Source organism: Apodemus sylvaticus, chromosome 19 (assembly GCF_947179515.1).
Source record: "Apodemus sylvaticus chromosome 19, mApoSyl1.1, whole genome shotgun sequence".
NCBI lineage: Eukaryota > Metazoa > Chordata > Mammalia > Rodentia > Muridae > Apodemus > Apodemus sylvaticus.
Window position 1 is genome coordinate 25,757,555 of NC_067490.1, and position 20,373 is coordinate 25,777,927.

General features: G+C 50.8%; 1 protein-coding gene across 4 annotated transcripts in view; it reads right to left on the reverse strand.

Annotated features, from left to right (window-relative positions):
* Aifm2 (apoptosis inducing factor mitochondria associated 2) overlaps positions 1-19,575 on the reverse strand; it is a 24,224-nt gene extending 4,649 nt beyond the window's left edge. Inside the window, exons 1-6 of one of the 4 annotated variants that reach the window (XM_052163866.1) lie at positions 19,504-19,559; positions 7,789-7,987; positions 7,359-7,474; positions 6,087-6,206; positions 5,648-5,740; positions 1,138-1,246 (exon numbers count right to left, since the gene is read on the reverse strand). In XM_052163866.1, the coding sequence (XP_052019826.1) occupies positions 1,138-1,246; positions 5,648-5,740; positions 6,087-6,206; positions 7,359-7,474; positions 7,789-7,966 (616 nt within the window). In that variant the 5' untranslated portion in view covers positions 7,967-7,987; positions 19,504-19,559. Of the gene's footprint in view, positions 1-1,137; positions 1,247-5,647; positions 5,741-6,086; positions 6,207-7,358; positions 7,475-7,788; positions 7,988-17,665; positions 17,737-19,503 lie in introns of those variants that run through there. The other 3 variants (XM_052163869.1, XM_052163868.1, XM_052163867.1) reach the window with 3 other exon arrangements.
* Between the last annotated feature and the right edge of the window lie 798 nt (positions 19,576-20,373).

Sequence of the window (20,373 nt, forward strand, 5' to 3'; positions counted from 1 at the left end):
ACCATGCAAACAGAAGCTAAAAACAAATTGTAGCTCCAGTTCAAGGAGATCTGACTCCTCCCTCCCCTGGCCTCCATAGGCACTGGACACATTCATGGTACACAGGCAAAATATCCACACACATTAAAAAAAACCAGATAGATGATGGGTGGATGGATGGATGGACAGATGGATGATGGATGGATGGACAAATGGATGGATGATGGATAGCAAACGGCAGAGCAAGTGAGGAAACCTGTCTGAAAGTAAAGTGCTTCCAGTCCTCCATGACCAGTTACCAACAGAGGCTGTGATAGTTGACAGGGTTTCCACAGCAACCGCCCCACAGCCTTCTGAGAAAGCAGGAAGGTGACACCCAGGTGCCATCCCACTCCAAACACTGGAAAGTTCTGTCCCTTCTTGCTCTGGACAAAAACGCCACACTCAGAAAGCAGGGCGGTGGTGGTGCATGTCTGTAATCCCAGCATTTGGGAGGCAGAGGCAGGCGGATTTCTGAGTTCGAGGCCAGCCTGGTCTACAGGGTGAGTTCCAGGACAGCCAGGGCTACACAGAGAAACCCTGTCTCAAAAAAAGCGAAAGAAAGAAAAGGAGGAAGGAAGGAAGGAAGGAAGGAAGGAAGGAAGGAAGGAAGGAAGGAAGGAAGGAAGGAAGGAAGGAAGGAAGGAAGGAAGAAAGGAAGGAAGGAAGGAGACAGATACATTCAATGTCTCAGATTACAAGTCTGTTCCCTCTTCCACAGAGACATCAAAAATGAAAAGATGGAAGATGATCAGGTCCTTTGGAAGACCGTAACTCATTCAGTAAACAGCATCCTCCTATCCTTGTCCTAAGTTACACTGGGGAATGGCTGCACCCTGTGACTGCAGTTGGACACAGTTCACACAGGCTCTGAAGCTTGAGACGCCCCGCTGCTCTCCATACAGTGGGAAAGGGGGAGCCTGTGTGGATGTACCGCCCCTCCCGTGGATGTACCGCCCCTCCCGTGGATGTACCGCCCCTCCTCCCGTGGATGTACCGCCCCTCCCGTGGATGTACCGCCCCTCCCGGCAGCCATGGCTGGGGCTCTGGGCAGTGCCTCAGCCTTCGGGGAAGGGGTTGGGGGTGCTGCGCAGGGGGTGGGGTTGCCGTCTCACGTACTCAGCAGCAGCTGCACACCCTTCCGGAGGAGGATCTCCTTCACTTCCTGCCGCACGCAGGGCAGGAGCTCCTTGTCGGCCAGGGGTACTCTGGAGTGGATAAGAGTGACCTGGGACAAAGCAAAACAATCTCACAGGACTTCAGCGGGAAGCCTCTTGAGTCTCCTCTCCTACTTTCCATGTAATACTGAGGAAACTGAGCACCAGCTATGAACGCTGCAGGGTTCAGGGCCCCAGCCCACCTCAGTACCCATTACTCAGCAGCCCTAAACCAGAAGACTACCCATATGTCCCTGCACTAATCTACACCTCACCTAAGGCAAAGGGACAGACAATTCCTTCAGGATATAGAATTGTAGAATCACTATATAAGCTGCTGGCATTCCAATGTGAATACCAGGCTGACAGCAACACTATCTATCTATCTATCTATCTATCTATCTATCTATCTATCTATCTATCTATCTGTCTATCCATCCATCCATCCAACCATCATCTATCTATTTCTATTTCCATTGTGAATACCAAGCTGATAACAACACTATCTATCTATCTATCTATCTATCTATCTATCTATCTATCTAGGTTTTTCAAGACTGGGTTTCTCTGTCTAGCCCTGGCTCTCTTAAAGCTCTGAAGATCAGGCTGGCCTCAAACTCAGAGATCTGCTTGCTTCTTAAAGCATGTGCCACCACCACCCAGCTAAGTAAAAATTTAAAATTATTTTATTTATTTTTTTTTTTTGAGACAAGATTTCTCTGTGTTAGTGGTGTTCAATCTGTGGGTTACAACCCTTAGGGGTCACCTAAGACCATGAGAAATATCAGATATTTACATGACGATTTATAATAATAGCAAAATTACAATTATGAAGTAGCAATGAAAATAATTTTATGGTTGGGGAGGTGTCACCACAACACGAGGAACTGTATTAAAGGGTCACAGCGTTAGAAGGTTGAGAACAATGAGCAAAGGCTCATTGTAGCCCTGGCTGTCCTGGAACTTGCTAGGTAGACCAGATTGGCCTCAAACTCGCAGAGATCCCCCTGCCTGTGCCTCCCAAGTGCTGGAACTAAAGGTTTGGGCCACTATGCTTGGCTCTAAATAAAAATATGATAAAGAAGGTGATGCGAGATATTTCCTATCCATTCACATTGAGACAGTGAGAGGCCAGTGATTGGAGGGGAGCGAGGAGGAGGAGGAGCTAAGAGGAGGGGCGGAGAGAGGCAGTGAGAGGCCAGTGATTGGAGGGGAGAGAGGAGGAGGAGCTAAGAGAAGGCGGGGCAGAGAGAGAGGGAGCCTGGGAGCAGCACGAGGGAGCAGAAGAGGAGACACACAGATCCAGATGGCGTCAGATGTGTTTCTGGTATATTGAGAGGTTAGAAATATTGGGATAAAGCTTCATCATTGTAATTTGGCATTATGTTATTAGGAGTTTCATATACGTAAATATATTTGGTTAACTACTCAAGTTTAAGAGTCTTGCTTCACCGAATCCTTGGAAGGAGTGGGTGCTGGGCAGGAGAGTGGGACCCGCCGGGACTTGGAACAGAGGCCTGGCAGGGCGGTACTATATTTTAACAATTTCCACTACAAGAAAGTAACTCGGTATGTACCAATCCCGTGACAATGGGTGGCTTCTACAGGGCTCTTCCATGCCTACCAATGCAACACAGCTCTTAGACGGAGTGAGCTGAATGTACTCCTTCAGTCTTAACCCCGCCCCCCAGGCATTGTGAGAATAACCCCGGCTGTCCCCAGTTGCTGACGCAGAGCTCCTAAGCCCTTCTAGTGCTGGCAACGCCGTGTGTTCAGATATTTGGCTGCAGCTCCCAACCCAGAGCTTCTGAGCCCTTTGTGATTCTCTGAATGATAAAACCGCTGAATGCCTGGGATTTCCTGAGTGACAGGCTCATCCTTCGTTCTGCCGAGACAACAGCCTTAGACTCAAAGCATGATGGGAGCTCCCAGTCCCTGCCCCACCCTCCCCACCCCCCAGAAGGCAGACAGGCGCTAGAGCTGGGAGGCCCATGGTCCATCATGGCTCACCAACGAAGCCTTCAAAACTTCCCTGCAGGGCTTGGAGAGCCTCTCCATGCATGATCGTGGCCAGGGTGGCACACCGCGACGTCAGGGAGAAAGAAACCCCTGTGCTTGGGACCGCTTTATCTGGTTGTTCATTTATGTCCTTTAAAGGCTTACTTTGTTAATTTTTAGTTATCTGTATGGGTGTCTGTTTGTAGATATGTGCATGTGAGTGCAGAGCCTGTTGAGTCCAGAAGAGGGCATTGGATTGCCAGGAGCTGGTATTGTGAGCCTCAGATGTGGGTGTTGAGAACCAAACCTGGGTCCTCTGCAAGAGCAGGCTGAGCTCTTAACCACAGAGTCATCTCTCCAGCACCATCTTGCCCTTTAAAACATCCTTTGTGGTAAGTGTGGTGGTTTGAATGAAAACAGCCCCATAGACTCAGGGGCTCATGCCTATAGGAGGTGTGGCATTGTTGGAGGAAGTGTGTCACTGGGGGTGGGTCTTGAAGTGTCAGAAGCACAAGGCAGGCCAAGTGTGTCTCTCACTGTCTCATCCTGCACATCCAAATGGAGAACTCTCGGGTCCTTCTCCAGTACGATGCCTGCCTGCACACTGCCGTGCTTCCTGACATGATAACGGACTGAACCTCTGAACTGTAAGCCAGCCACAGCCGAATGTCTTCCTTTGTAAGCGTTGTCATGGTCATGTCTAGAGAGGCTCCCTGGATGGCTCAGTGGTTAAGAGCAGTTGCCGTTCTCATAGAGGACCTAGGTTTGATTCCCCGCAACCCACACTGTGGGTAACAACTGTCTGTGACTCCAGTTCTAGGGGATCCTAGGGCTTCCACAGGCACTGCATTCACGTGGTGCACAGACAGACACACACACAAACTAAAAATAAATAAATCTCTTTAAACAAAAGCTGTCGCGGTCATATGTCTCTTCACAGCACTAACACCCAAGACAGTAAGCAAGCAGCAACTCTGGGTCTATAAGCCACTCTGGCCACTACAAAGCCCTCTGGGAGGGACTTCCCGTTCATGGCTGGGTCAGGTGGCAGGGCTGGTAAGCCTGGGACCTACCACTCCCTGTCATCTGAGATTCGAACAGCCTTGTGCGGCTTGATCTATGGTATGTGCCAATTCCAGGCAGCTGGTTTGAACTGCATTGTGGGACACCCCACTGGTCCTAGTAAGACCAGTCAGTATTGAGAAAGACCCGCTCTTCTCGCCACAGAAGCACTGAGAACAAGCAGCGGTTGGCGGGCGTTCCCCTACACAGCACTCATGAATCAAAATGAACACTTTAACTACATCCATCAGTCACCATAATTTCCAACCATTTGTCAGAGAGTAAGCATATAATTAAATTACCCTGGATTGATTTTCCTTTTCAAAGCCAACCGTCTCTCCTGAGGGAGGAGAGCTCTGTTTCGTGGGCTCTGTGTGGCTTGAAAAAGCTGACCCACATGAGCCAAGGCTGACTCACATGAGCCCAGGCTAACCCACATGAACCAAGGCTGACCCACATGAGCCAAGGCTGACCCACATGAGCCAAGGCTGACTCACATGAGCCCAGGCTAACCCACATGAGCCAAGGCTGATCCACATGAGCCAAAGCTGACCCACATGAGCCAAAGCTGACCCACATGAGGAACGAGGAGTGGCTGGCCTGCAGAACCCATCATGACAATTATCATTTAATCCTCACCACTCAAGAAGCTTAGACCCTTCTCTCTAAGGCACCAGCTTGGTTCCTGTCTCTCCAGCATTAAGAGTCAGGGCAAGCTGTTGCCACCGTTCCGTGGGTAAAAGAAACTGAGACTCAGTCCTTCCCTGGTGTGGGCAGCTCTGCCAATGCCTGGAGCATGGACCCCGACATGGCTGTCCAGGATGAGAACTGCCAATCAAACACACCGAGAAGCCTCACAGCACAACGGTTATCAAAGAACAGCCAGGCGTCGTCCTAAAGGAGACGTGGGAGGTTGGGCTTATGCGATATCTCCCCGGCTCTCCTCTCCCCACATTCGGGGCTCTCCACGGCCCAGAGCCTAAGTAGGAGGCTCTCCCTCACTGAGTGGGGAAATTGCTCATGGAATTGCTTTTTGTACAAGATGGAAAATATACTCTGCTTATGCGAGCGGAGCTCCAGTCTCCCCAGGCCTGAGCAATGTCCTGGGGTTGCTGGGACTGCGAGGTGGCTGGTTGGGTAAAGATGCTTGGCCCCAAGCAAGACTGCGTGAGTTCGATCCCCAGGGCACACAAGGTGGAAGGAGAAAACTGACTCCCACCGGTTATCCTCCAACTGCCACACTCACACAATGACACTTGTGCATGAATGTACACACACACACACACACACACAGGCACACACACACACACACACACATCACTAAATACATGCAATGCATAGGATTTTTTTCCAAAAAAGCAAGCAAGCAAAGCTATCTGCTGCGAGCTCATAGCCCAGGGGTCTAGCCTCACCTCCTTCTCAGGGTACTCGGTTTTAATCTCTGCTGCCATCTCCACTCCTGCAGAGCCGCCTCCCACCACCACGATGAACTGTGAGCGCTGGATCTGCAGAAGAAGGGACCGTGAAACAAACCCACATGCCTTCGGGGCCAAAGGAGGGCAGAGCTCCGTCCATATTTGGGCTCCTCCCCGCCTCAAAGGATCGCATGGAGCCACACAAAGCAGGTGGGATGGGAGACACACCTACACATGGGTGGCAGGCGAGACAAGCTGGTGACACACCAGCACGACACACACAGGAACTCTGGGAGAATCTCGCTGTAGCAACAGTGCTTCCAAGGCTGTCTACACAGCACCGATGTCCTCCCACAGCCTCCCGACCCGAGTCCCAGCTGTGGCCCATGGCACTCCGGCCTGCCCACCCTGTCTCCCATCCGTCAGTATGACACACCTGCTTCACCATGTCCTCATAGGCCTGGATGGCTGCCTGCTGGCAGGACACCTCGTTAAACTTGCCAGGGAAGGACCCAGTGCTGCCTGTGGCCAGAATGAGGTGTGAGAAGGGCAAGGCCTGTAGGAGATAAGACAAAAAGAAATATGAGAGTAAGCCAGAAAGAAACGACTGGGCCTCTGCCTCCAACCTCAGGACACCGGTGGTCAGGAGGCACTGCCGAGAGGAGGCTCTGGGCGGCCCTGTTAGAGGACAAGAAAATACCAGAAGCTAGCTGGGCGTGGTGGCTCACACCTGTAATCCCAGCACTTGGGAGGCAGAGGCAGGCGGATTTCTGAGTTCGAGGCCAGCCTGGTCTACAGAATGAGTTCCAGGACAGCTAGGACTACACAGAGAAACCCTGTCTCAAAAAACAAAAACAAAAAAAAAAAAAAAAAAAAAAAAGAAAAAAAAAAGAAAAGAAAACACCAGAAGCTAAGAAACACCCAGGAAACATGGGGTGGATAGACAGCCAGCATGGGGATGCAGAGAGCCCGCCTCCACAGCAGGGAGCCAGACAGAAAACTGCCTGGGGCAGGGGAGGGGGAGGAGGGCAATAAGCAGGACTCACACCTCCAGTTTGGAATCTTCTGGACTTTTCTGGTTTTGGAGATTTACTTATTTATTTTATGTATACGAATACACTGGTAGCTATCTTCAGACACACCAGAAGAGGGCGTCAGATCCCATTACAGTGTGAGCCACCATGTGGTTTGCTAGGGATCGGACTCAGGACCTCTGGAAGAGCAGTCAGTGCTCTTAACCGCTGAGGCAGCATCTCTCCAGCCCTGGACTTTTATTTTTGAGACAGGGTGTTGTGTAGCCCAGGCTATGTAGCTAAGGATGTGACCTTGACTGTCTAACCTGCCTCTAGTTCCCATGTAACATGGAATTACATGGCACGCACCGTGCTCCATGCTGGGGCTTCATGCTCGGCAAGCGCTCTACTAATGGAGCCACACCCCCAATTCCTCTCCCCAACCCCCCTCTGATAGTTCAGAACCTTCCCTCTCTGATGCCAAAGGTGGAGACAAGGCGCTGATGTAACGGCTCAGGACAGTGCTTGGCACAGAGGAAAGACTCAGGCAACCCCAGTCACCGTCTTCTTCGGTCTGCCATGACCAACATGAGGAAGAATGTGCTTTTGAGCAGCGAGCAGGGCTCAGAGCCAACCCATGGCCCCTTGGACCCTGAGTGGATGCCCCTCCCACCAGAGAGACCCCACCCACTCACCTCGCCACCCTGTAGCAACACCATCCGGTTCTTCAAGTCTATGCCAATCACTTTGCCCTGGCGGAAGTTGTCCTTGAAGGTCACCGAGTAAGAAATGAATGTCTTCCTGGCGAACCCTGGGTATGGGCACAGAAGATGTCACAAGGAAGCTTTCCCCAGTCATACATACCCACAAGAGTGCTCTTGGCCACAGCCAGGACAGTGGGTATGCCCAGGTATCCACTCCGTCCTGAAGTGCCCGTCTGGTCCTCAGAAGAACCTAAACTCTTACTCTAAGCCTTGTTAAGGGAGATGCTTAAGACCAGCAGCTTGAGCTGCTCCAGAATGAATCCAATGTCTAAGCAACTTGCTCTAATACAGAGAAAAAGGCCCCAGCCCTGACATCATACCCCACACCAGACAAGCCCATGTTCCCAGGGAAGCAACTCACCGCTCTCCACAGAGGCCCGAAGGGCTGCCACATTGTGGTGGAAGGAATCCTTCATGTCCACCAGCATGAAGGGGACATTCAGGGCCTGCAGCTGGCTGGCGGCCGCTATCCCTCCGAAGCCGCCGCCCACGATCACCACGTGCACAGCTCCTGTGTCCACCGAGACCTGGGACCCCATCTTGAACGTGGCACTTCTGGACTGGGAGAAGATACTACATCAGATCCGGGGGAACAGGAGGGAGGGGGTGTCCATGGCAAGGGACAGGTGTCAGCAGTTTTCCTCGATCACTATCCACATTATTTGTTGAGACGAGGTCTCTCAGTTGAACTCAGAGCTAACCAATTTGGCTAGACTAGCTAGGACAGGATCCCCTGTCTGTCTGTCTGTCCTTTTAGGGATGGAATTACAGGTGGGCTGCCTGCTCACTTGGCATTTATTGGGTGGTGAGATTCCAATTTCAGTTATCATCCTTTTGTGGCAATTGCTTTAACCACTGAGCTGTCTCCCCGGCCCTATAAAATTCACGAAATTCTAACTCCTGGACACTGAATTAAATTAAATGAGAATAGGGAACAGCCTGCTCTCACCCCATCAAAAACACCTACTCCCTTCTCTGGAGGCATCCGGACCCTCCCCAGAGCCATTCTATGCACCCATGGTAATGATTCTCAAACTGTTCTTCAATTTGTCTTCCCTAAATGCATAGTTTCAGAGACTTCCAAAGAGGAAGCCATGCCTACTCCACATACATGCACAGGATACTCGTTTGCTGTGGATCGTGGGGTCAGACAGACAGGCACGGCCCCTAGCCTACGAACAGAGCTCAGATGGGCAAGGTGGCCGGAGTATCTGACCCCCAGAACACAGTGGAAGGAGGACACTGGTTCCCAAAAGTTGTCTTCTAACAACGCGACCCCCTCCCCAACCGTGTCGTATACATATGATAGTGATTATTAAACATTCTCTTTAAAAGCAGAGTTTGGAACATCAAAGGTCCACATACCAAAAGCCATGCAGGAAGTTGGGCAGATAGGTGAACAACAAATAGTAGTCTTGCCTGTTAGGAACTGTCCTACCTGGTTCTGTGTGTCAACTTGACACAGGCTGGAGTTATCACAGAGAAAGGAGCTTCAGTTGGGGAAGTGCCTCCATGAGATCGAACTGTGGGGCATTTTCTCAATTAGTGATCAAGGGGGAGGGCCCCTTGTAGGTGGTGCCATCCCTGGGCTGGTAGTCTTGGGTTCTATAAGAGAGCAGGCTGAGCAAGCCAGGGGAAGCAAGCCAGTAAGGAACATCCCTCCATGGCCTCTGCATCAGCTCCTGCTTCCTGACCTGCTTGAGTTCCAGTCCTGACTTCCTTTGGTGATGAATAGCAGTATGGAAGTGTAAGCTGAATAAACCCTTTCCTCCCCATCTTGCTTCTTGGTCATGGTGTTTGTGCAGGAATAGAAACCCTGACTAAGTCGGGAAGCAAAGAAGCCACATCTAAAAGAAAATAAATCCTTTAACTTCCATGTTACAAACACTGGAATGACATCGCTCTGGGAGCCTAGGTCACCAGGGTGAGGCCCAGAGAAAAGGGAGCCACCGACGGCCTGTGACAAGCATCTCAAAACATAGGATGTCACTATGCCTTACTGTGTTCCTCCAGAAGCACACACTGGAAATGTAATCTCCAATGTGACAGTGTAGGGTTGGCCCTCATGGGAGGTGTTTAGGTCATGAAAGTGCCATCTATGAATAGATTTTTGCTGACTATAAAAGCAAAGGGGCCGGTGAGATGGCTTAGCTGGTAAAGGTGTCTGCCACCAAGCCTGCCCATCATGAGTTCAATCCCCAGGTCTCTCACGATGAAAATTAACTTTTGAAAGTTGTTCTCCGCACATGCGCCCTGACAAGTACACATGTGTACACATATATACACACAAACACACACACATACATACATACATACACATATACACATACAAACACACACATACACACACATGTACACATTCACACATGTGCACACACACAAACGTGGAAATGTAATTTTTAAAATCAGGCTCCGAGGCTTCAAGTTTGGGAACTTGTTCTTTTTGGCCTTTCCCACAGGAAGATGCAGCAGGAAGGCTCTTGGCAGAGGCTGACACCTTAACCTGGACTTCCCAGGATTTAGAACCAGAACTGGGTGTGGTGATGCACACCTTTGATCTCAGCACTCAGGAGGCAGAGGCAAACGCAGCTCTCAGAGTTCAAGGCCAGCCTGGTCTGCAGAGTAAGTTTCAGGACAGCCAGGACTGTTAAACAGAGAAACCCTGTCTTGAAAATAAAACAAAAAACAGAACCATGAGCTCATAAGTGTTCTGCTCGTTATAAATGAGCGGCATTTTGTAACAACGCCGCAAAGAGACTAAGATTGTACGGTGTGAGCACAGGTGAGGGCTGTAAGGTACAGGGGAGGAGCCTGCAGTGGGGTAGGAGCAACCACACACACCCAGGGACATCTAGGGGATATGATCCCAAGACACGGACGTGGGGGAGAAAGGCCTGCTGGGAAAAAATCTCAATGACTATCTGTGGTGAGGAAGCAGGATTAGAAAAACACTAGACTTCAGGTAGACGGTGCTGAGAGGGGAGAAGAGGGCCCCGTGGAGAGACAAAAGAGCAAGCATCTGAGGAGTGTGCCTACGGTGGGCGTGGCCCAAGCTTGAGGCCCACCCCTGGACTGAGTCAGGCTACCCAGTTCCAGCCAACTGAGAACAAACCTTAGTTGGACCCTTGGGTGCTAAAATTCCAAAGCCTTTGGCCCAGAGCCAGACGTCGAGGCATCTCAGGCAGAGGAAAGCGGTAGTCTAGGGCACTAACCACAGAACTGCTGAGCCCAGAGAAAAACGCAGGCTCAAGTTGCCCAGACTCCCACGCTCCATGATGTTGTCAAGGCCATGTCAGTATCCTAAGTCTGCCCCAAGGAGAGACTGGAACTTTTCTCCAGCACAAATAAACCCCAGAGACGAGCATACCAAGTGGCCTTGAGACAGCCCGAGAGCTTGCCAGTGTAGACAGAGCCTCCCATGTGAGGGCCACAGCCCTGCAGCTGAGGTCTAGACAGCAGGAAAAGGGTTGCTGAGTGTGTGGGGGGGGGCGCGGGGGGGGGGGGAATACTGTCTCAGACCAGAGGACATCAGACTACTTCCAACCTGGGACAAGTTACAGGGAGAGACTCTAGGGAGATACTAAGGACAGAATGCTACAGAAAGCAGTCAGAGAGGCCCAGCTACTCTGTGGGCCTCAGGGCAGGACACCAGTAATGTCATTTGGGGGACACAGAAAGGAACAACTTAGGCACAGTGGTCCATACCTGCAATTCCCGCACTTGGGAGGTAGAGGCAGGGAGATTAGAACACACACACACATACACACACACACATACACCATATATAAATACATGCACAGCAAGTTCAGTGTCAGTCTGAGCTACCTAAAGGCTGTTTTAAAAATCCCAGGGCTGGAGAGATGGCTCAGTGGGTAAGAGCACTGACTACTCTTCCGAAGGTCCTGAGTTCAAACCCCAGGAACCACATGGAGGCTCACAACCATCTATACAGCTACAGTGTACTCATATACATAAAATAAATAAATAATTTTTTTTAAAAAATCCCAACACTTAGAAGACAGAGGCAGGCAGACCTCCAGTTTGAGTTCGAGACCAGCCTGGTTTATAGATCCAGCCAGGGGCTACTCAAAAAAAACCCCATCTCAACAAAAACCAAGAACTAAACCAAACCAAACAAACCAGAAGTCTTAGGAGGCAGGTCAGTGGCCAAAGATCGTGTGCACCTGTGGGGGAAGGGACTCCTGGCACTCACTGGCCAGCCAGCCGAGTGGAATGGGTGAGCCCCAGGTCCAAGAGAGACAACCTGTCTCAAACACGATGTGGATACCTCCTAAGAAATGACACCCCACAACCTCTGACCTCCAAGTGAACGCTCACACACACACACACACACACACACACAAAGAAAAAAAATGGACTCCTAGCTGAACCTTGAAGGACAGGCTCAAACAGCTGAACAGCTTTTTGAGGGAGTGTGTTCCAGCCCATCTGGGACTGTCTCCAGAGGCACCGGGGCACAGCAGGGCCATCCACTGTCTGATCGGCTGTGTGGCCAGAGGGAGCCCCACTGTTCTCTGAGCCCCACTTTACTCTTTTCTTTTTAAATTAATTCATTTTATTTCGTGTGTATGAGTGTGTGCCTGCATGTGTGCCTGCCCCACATCATGCTTGGTGCCTGGAAGGCTGGAAGGGGATGCTGGGTCTCGTGGCACTGGAGTTACATAGATGGTTGTGAGCTACGGGCTCTGGGAATGGAAGCCAAGTTCAGCCACCAAGAGCAACCAGTGCTTGTAACCACCGAGCCATCAAGGATCCAGTCAGCATTGACACGCATGAGATAGCCTTACACACAGGATTGACCCTAAGGCATAGAACGCCCTGGGACTGTTCCCTGCTCGGGCAGGATAGCTCGGGATTAGAACTCCTCACACTGTTCACATTTGGTGCTGAGCTCTGTATCAGGGGGTCTGAAGGGGACTCAAGGTTGTTTCTCATTGGCTAAGCGGCCTCTAAGACACCAAGACTTCAGCATGCCACCCATCTGACAGATTAGGAAACTGAGTCCCTAACAGGACTGAGACCAGGACAAATCCCCCAGGAGGCAAATGCTCTCTCTCCTCCTCTAACTTCTCGAAGGGTAGCCCAGAGCTAACTCCTAGTAATTAGCAGGTTGAACATGCCAACTGAACAGGAGGTGGCAAATACTAGGGAGGACCTAGGTACTCAGGCAGCAGCAGGAATGGACAGCAGTGAGTTAGCAGGGCCTGGAAACATGGAGGGTCATGAGGTGGGCCACAGTGGGGGAACCTTCCGCATGCCTCCTTGTGTGGGCCTAGTCCTCCCGCCCTAGGGCAGCAGTCAGTTGTAAGGTCAGGAGGAGGGGTTCAAGACACATGTGGCAAAAACGTGGGTAGAGCAGGTGACAGGTCAGCACAGACATCACCAAGAGCCCATCACACCAGATGGGCCAACAAACCTGCCCTTGCGTCTCCTGAGAACTCCTTCCCTGGGAGGGGCGTGCACCAGCATGTACTGAGCTGGCCAAAGGAAGGAGTTAAGCAACCCCCAGATGCCTCCGCTCCTTCCTCCGCACATAGCTCCTCCCCAAATTACAACCCTCTGCTCTGCTCACCTGAGCCAAACCCCACTAAAGCCAAAGTGCTGTTCTGGGTCTCTCGGTCCTGAGGGCCTCAGAATGCCAAGGAAAGGCAGGCCGCGTCACATCCTGCTGCTCTCTCTCCTCCACTGACCTCTGCCACCCTCACTTCGGGGATGAAAGGCCAGCCACTCTCCGGAACATTTCAGCTCCTTGCCCAATGTTTGGACACACTAATCGCCCTTGGCTTTTCTCTGTCCATTCTTGGCTGGCCCTCTCCGGGACAGGGGTAGGGGTGGAGCGGGGTGGGGCGGGCTCCTCTTTGCTAGGCCATGACCCACTTGGCCAGCCACCTCAAAACCACAGTCTTGGGCTGCAGAACCTCCACCTCCAGCCGCACACCCCAAATGCACACACTCCTGGAATGAACGACTGTGTACTTGTGTGTCCTCACGTGGCAGCCAGGATGGGCCTGCTGCAGTCACTGGAAGACTCCATTGACCCACAGCAACTTCCATCAGCGGGAGACTCCGAAAGAAACTTCCACATACTCATATAACCTCTTCTCGGTGGCCTGGCTGTCCTGAGACTTGCTCTGTAGACCAGGCTGGCCGCGAACTCACAGGGATCTGCCTGCCTCTGCCTCTGGAGCTCTGGGATTAAAGGCCTGTGCCACCAAGCCTGACACCAACCTGTTCTCTTTTAAAGATTGAGTAACATTTTTCCATGAAAGGCTTGTCAGACAACAGAACCATTGCCTGTAGAGCTGTACGCCATGTACAAAAGTAAGGTGTAGCACCTAGGCACATGCGTACACACACACACACACACACACACACACACACACACGATTGCCGCAATGCTTGGCGTTCCCTGTCTTTACCCTGTGGCTTCGCAATTCATAGGTGTGAACTGCTGAAGAACGCTCAACCTTTTTCAGACCTGGCACAGCATGACACGAATAGTGGGCTAAGAAGGAGTTTCTATTTCCTCCCTTAGCTCTCTCTGGTTTGCTAAACAAGTGTTGTTTTTGCAAAGATAATTGAGCTCCCAAAGTGAGACAGGCCCGGGGAGTGGAGATGGCTCAGTTCGTAAGGACCCACTTAAAAGCTCGACACTGTAACTCCAGCACTGGGCAAGCTGAGCGGAGCAGAGCCCGGGAGGTGATTGGTCAGCTGGCCTAGCCAAACTAATGAGACTCTGGCTCATTAGTTAAAAAAGGGAGCGAGGGGATGTGGAGGTGCAGGTCTTTAATCCTAGCACTCTGGAGGCAGAAGTAGGCAGATCTCTATGAGTTCAAGGTTAGCCTGATCTAAATAGAGAGTTCCAGACTAGCTAGGGCCACAGAGTGAGACCTTGTCTTAAAAAAAAAAATAAAATAAATAATAAGTATTTATCAAGGAAGAGTACCCAATGTTAACTTCAGGCCTACACACACACACACACACACACACACACACAAGTTGGTCAGGGAAGCTACCAGTGATGGTACATCATACCTGTGATCCCAGAATTCAGGAAGCAGAGGCAGAAGGATCTACATAATTTCAAGGCTAGCCTTAACTAAATAGTGAATTTCAGGACTATGGAATAAAATTCTACCTCAAAAAGGAAAATCATGAAATGGGTCTAATGCTACATGATTTCTTTCTTAATCTTTTATTGATTTCTTATGTGTATGGGTGGTTTGTATGCCTGGATGTCTATGCCGCAAGTACGCGCAGTGCCTGCAGTCCAGATCCCCTGGAACTGGAGTTACAGGCAGTTGTTAGCTGCCATGTGGGCGCTGGGAATCGAACCAGGGTCCTCTGGAAGAACAACCAGTTACTCTTAGCCACTAGGCCATCTTTCCAGCCCCATGACCTCTTTAATCAAATATAATTCACGTACGTGAGTTACCATTCAAAGTGGAATTTGGCAGGTTTTACTATACTTTCCAGATTGCACAACCACCACAGGCTATCGATCCAGAAAACTTTCATCAGGGTGTGATGGGACATGCCTGTAAACCCAGCACTCAGGGGACACTGAGGGAGAAGGATAGAGAGTTCAAGGCCAGCCTGGAAGAAAAATCCTTTGGTAACTACTCATGTCCCTTGCCTCTGCATATTTGCCTGTCCTACATGTTTGACGCAAGTGGAATAATTACACAGCATACAACTTCTCGTGTCTCGCTCCTTTCCCTGACTTGTATGGTGTCAGTGTTCTGTGTTCACATGGCTAAATAACACCATCATATGACCAAATTCTTGTGAGTTGCATAACACTTTAGCTTTCGCTTCACAGTTGTTGGTTGTGAGCAGCGCCTCTGGGAATAGACATCTGTGCTCAAGATTTTACGGGGACTTGCTTCCAAGTGTAGTCTAAGGCTATGGGCAGAGCTGCTGAGTCGTGGGTGACCCTAGCTTTAACTCCCAGCAAGAAGTCTGGAGAACCTCAATTATAATTACTGGGTTCAGAAATAGCACCTTAAAATAGTGCTCCTCAAACCTTCCTAAGGCTGCGACCCTTTAACACAGTTGTTCCTGTTGTGGTGATCCCCAACCATAATATTATTATTTTTTGGGGGGGGGTTGGTTTTTTTTTTTTTTTTTTGAGACAGGGTTTCTCTGTATAGCCCTGGCTGTCCTGGAACTCACTCTGTAGATCAGGCTGGCCTCGAACTCAGAAATCCACCTGCCTCTGCCTCCCAGAGTGCTGGGATTACAGGCGTGTGCCACCACCACCAGGCCCATAATATTATTTTCATTGCTACTTCATTAACTGTAATTTCGTTATTGTTAGGAATCAAAATGTACATATATGTGTGTTCTGATGGTCTCCTTTCAGACCCCTAAAGGAGTCCAGACCCACAGGTTGAGACCCACAGGCTTAAAAGAACTTTTAAGTGCTAGTGAGTTGTTGGTAGAGCATTTACCTAGAATGTACAAAGTCCTGGGTTCGATTCCTAGTATCGAGTAAAATAGACATGGTGATGCACATTTGTGATCCCAGCACTAAAGAGAATCAGAGTTCAAGGAGAATCAGATGTTCAAGGCCAGCCTTGGATACACAATAAGTTTGAAGCTGCCAAGGGCTACGTGATGCCCTGTCCCCCTGCCCATCCCAGGGCAAAACTAATTCCTAAGTAATTTACCATTGCCCCATCTCCCAAACCATACACACACACATACACAACTACACGTGTAGTTCCCACTTGAACTTGCCTATCAAGCATTCTCTCTGCCAGACATGCAGCCTGATCCCAGGGTAAAGAGACCTTCAGGAATCTACTGGAACACAGTTCTGCCCTAGCTATTCAGAGGTCAAGCTTCAGACAGCACACAACAGGAACCCCATGCACCCAGGCCAAAGTGAGGCCACCCTGCTGTCTACGCCACAAAAAAAAATCACAAACACACCACACAGCCTCTTCAGTTATTCTGGCTTCTACAAAAGGAAGATTTCGACATTGGCACAAAAGGTAGCCATGCCTCCACAGTGGCCTCGAGGCAGAAGAGGCTCCTGAAGTGTGTGACTCAATAGGCTGTGACAACCCCTCTTCCTCTGGGAAAGGGAGGCGATGGCCCCCCTCTTTGGACACCAAAGACCAGACAGAGCATGGAACACTCTGGGGTCAGCTGCTGAGGAATGTACCCCTAAATGCACCCTTGGAGAACACCCTCTGCTAAAATGGACAGGCTGAAAGAACAAAGAGAAAAGAAGTACTCACTTCCGCATAGACACTCCTGCGCTCAGACCCTCCCCGAGTGACCTGTCCATCCCTGACTGCTGCCCACCCGCATCTCCCTCCAGACAAGGCCCACTGGCTATACTGTCCTCCTAGTGAACAGGAGGCGGCCCGGGTCAGTGCTGCCATGCAGTCCCTTGGGGAACTCCTCTAGGAATGTGGTTGAGCACTTGGGGTGTGCTGACAGCGGACACCGGCACGGCACGTGTTAGAAGCTGATATGAACCTTGGAGCATAGGTGCTGAGTGAGGAGATCTGGAAGTTTCTTCCCAAACTACATCTGTCCTCGCCTGGGTGCCTCAGCTCTTAAGACAGCTGAACATTCCCCCCACGCCCCTTAAATCTCAGGGTCAAAGTGATCTTAGTGGGCTATGGGGATGTGTTGAGTGTGTGGTCTTGGAAAGAACAGGGTGCCTGGGCGGGGGCCGGGGGGAAGTAAAGGGGAAGAGAGAGAACGGGAGAGGGAAAGTGGGAATGGGGAAGAGAGGGGGGGAGGGGAGGAGAGAAAGAGGGAGAGGGAGAAAGAAGAGAGAGAAGAGGGGAGATGCAGTCATGGCTGGTTTTGGCAGAGCCCCTACTTCGCAGTGGGGCGGGGTGAAGAGGGCCTCCAATGCACCCTAATCGATGAGCCCCGGGGCAACCCTACTCACTCTCCCTGAGATTCCTAAGGGTCTCCCGCTGCGCTCAGACACCTCAGTCCTTCTGCCTTAGACCCTCCCAAGATCAAGGCCACGCCTGCCCCGCTGCCTCTGGGCGTCTTGCTCCCCCCAGGACCCCAAGTTCCCGGACAGACTTAGCGGGAACTGAGGGGCAATGAATTCCGAGGAACCCGGTCTTCCGGGCCGGCGTTGGGTATCCTAGGCAACGGCTCCCTGCTAATTCCGCGGCCCATGTCATGCCCCTACTGCCCCCCATGCCGTACGTGGGAACGAGGGTCCCCAGCTACCTCACCTGTAGCGGTCCGTGCGTCTTCCGGCGCCCAGGCCCCGGGCCGGGGCGTGCCCATTACTGTCCCCCGGCTCGCAGCCCCGCCCCAAGCCCCGCCCCAAGCCCCTCCCTTCCCTCTGCCCTGGAACTGACCTTGACCGCCTACCAGCCGCTGCCTACTTGGACACTACAGACACTTTGTAGCCCCAGCAGCCTAGCTAGCAGCTCAGCCTGCCAAGATCCTGCGCCCTAGTTATGCCTGGTTTCTGAGAGACACTTGTACGTCCTCCTCTCTAGCCCCCCCGAATACACACACACACACACACAGAGGCACAAACTGTGCCATCTGCACACATGTGCATATAGGCTGAGCACCTGCTGTATGCCCAGTCCTGGGTCCTGCACTGGGGCTTTAAAATGGAGGTTTTTAATGGTTTATCGTTTGGTTAGATGAACTCAGGAGCTGTTTGTCTATCCTGAATGCCCTGGATTTGCTACCCATGGAAGCAGGGCATTGTGGTACACACCAGTAATCCTAGCATCTGGGAAGTAGAGGCAGGAGGCTAGAAATTCAAGGTCATCCTTGGCTACTGAGGCCACTTTGGGTTTCCTGAGATCCCAACTAAAAAAAGAAGCCATCAAACCACCAGACAGACTATAGTGGTGCAGCCTTTAATCCCGGCACTAGGGAGGCAGAGGCAGGAGGATGTCTGTGGAGTTCAAAGTCAGCCCACTCTACAGAGTGAAGTCCAGGACATCCAGGGCTATACAGAGAAACCCTGTCTCGTAAAAAACCTACAAAACAAACCACCACCAACAAAAACAAACAAAAGCAAGCTAACAGAAATATCACCACAAACACCTCCTGTCACCTACTGCGGTAAGGAAGCTTAAAGACCAAAAAAGCGTTTAGGCCTCTCTCCCACGCTGAAGCCAGCCCTGAGCAGAGGACGGAAGTGAGCGTGCGTGCAAAGTCACAGAAGGATGCCAGAGATACGAAAGCCTGAACGGTCTGAGCTACATAGGGGAAAGATAGGCCATCTGTCTGTCTCAAAGCAGATATTGCCCCCCTACCCTAGGAGCGGCAGACAAGTGTCGGTGAGATCACTTACAAGCCAGAGCTGAGGATACTAGCTCATGCTTGTACCCACAGCCACTGGGGAGGCTGAGACAGGGGGGTCATAAGTTCAAGGATACCCCGGGCTACAGGGTGAGATCCTGTCTCAAACACATATAGGCAGTAGATAGCGTTTCTGTATTTGGTTGGTTGTTTTACTTTGCTTTGAACGGTTGTTTTTATGATAATTTCACACGTGAATATTTACATCGTTTCCGTCCCTCCAGCTCCTCCAATGCCTGCCCCCCACTTCCTGTCTTCTATAATTACTACTGTTGCATACACAGAAAGAGACAGAGACAGAAGCTACCCGGAGGCTCTAACAGGCCTGGGCACAACATACACGGCACCAGCAAGCTTTGCCCTTTCTCCTTCCCTCTCCCCCGCTAAAAACCCTTAGACCACATTCCTAAAGCAAACCCGGCAAGGTCGGTTCCCTTAATTGGCCTCTGACTCACTTCTGAGACTGAACACGAAGATCCAGCCATCAAAATTCATGATTTATGCCAGGCATGGTGGCACACGCCTGTAATCCCAGCACTTGGGAGGCAGAGGCAGGTGGATTTCTGAGTTCGAGGCCAGCCTGGTCTACAGAGTGAGTTCCAGGACAGCCAGGGCTACACAGAGAAACCCTGTCTCAAAAAAAACAAAAAACAAACAAAACAAACAAACAAAAAAAAAAAAACAACAACAAAAAAATTCATGATTTAGCTCTACCGGCTAACCCTGTCCTGTCAGGATTTACCAACTCATCGTTGCCCCCTTTTTTCCTTAAAAATTGTTCTTCCAGAGACACCTGCTGCTGCCTTTGTCCCATCCACAGGCAGCTCCTCATCCTCCCCTAACTTGTTCTTCTGGGGTAATAAGTCTCCGTGCAGAGAATTTGGTGTCTGGGTGTGTTCTGAACTGAGTCCAAACTCCCTCTCTTCACTATGTCCATTTCATATTTCCCTTATGTATATGTAACCACCTGGGAATGGGCATTTTTCCCTAAGGAAACCTCATTATATATATAGACTGCCTGTAGCTCTAACTTTAGATACAGGGCCTTGTAAAATCCCCCCCATCCACATGGCCATGTTGACCTGTGTGGTTATTATCCAGGCCTTATTTAATCAACCTTATTAAGATTTCGTGACAGGCTGGGCAGTGGTGACTCACACCTGTAATCCCAGCACTCTGGGAGGCAGAGGGAGGCAGATTTCTGAGTTCGAGGCCAGCCTGGTCTACAGAGTGAGTTCCAGGACAGCCAGGGCTACACAGAGAAACCCTGTCTCAAAAAAACCAAATCAAAAAAAAAAAAAAAGATTTCATGTCAGGAGCCAGGCGGTGGTGGCGCACGCCTTTAATCCTAGCACTTGGGAGGCAGAGGCAGGCGGGTTTCTGAGTTCCAGGACAGCTAGGGCTACACAGAGAAACCCTGTCTTGAAAAAAACAAACAAACAAAAAACCCAAACAAACAAACAAAAAAAAAGATTTCGTGGCAGGACCATGTCTAGAAGAAGCTCTGTCACAGCTTCTTGGACCTCTGGCGCTTACAATTATCCTGTACCGTGAGCCTTAGGTGGAGCGGTCATGTTGTAGGTGTTACCAGCTGGGGTTGGGCACCCAGTGG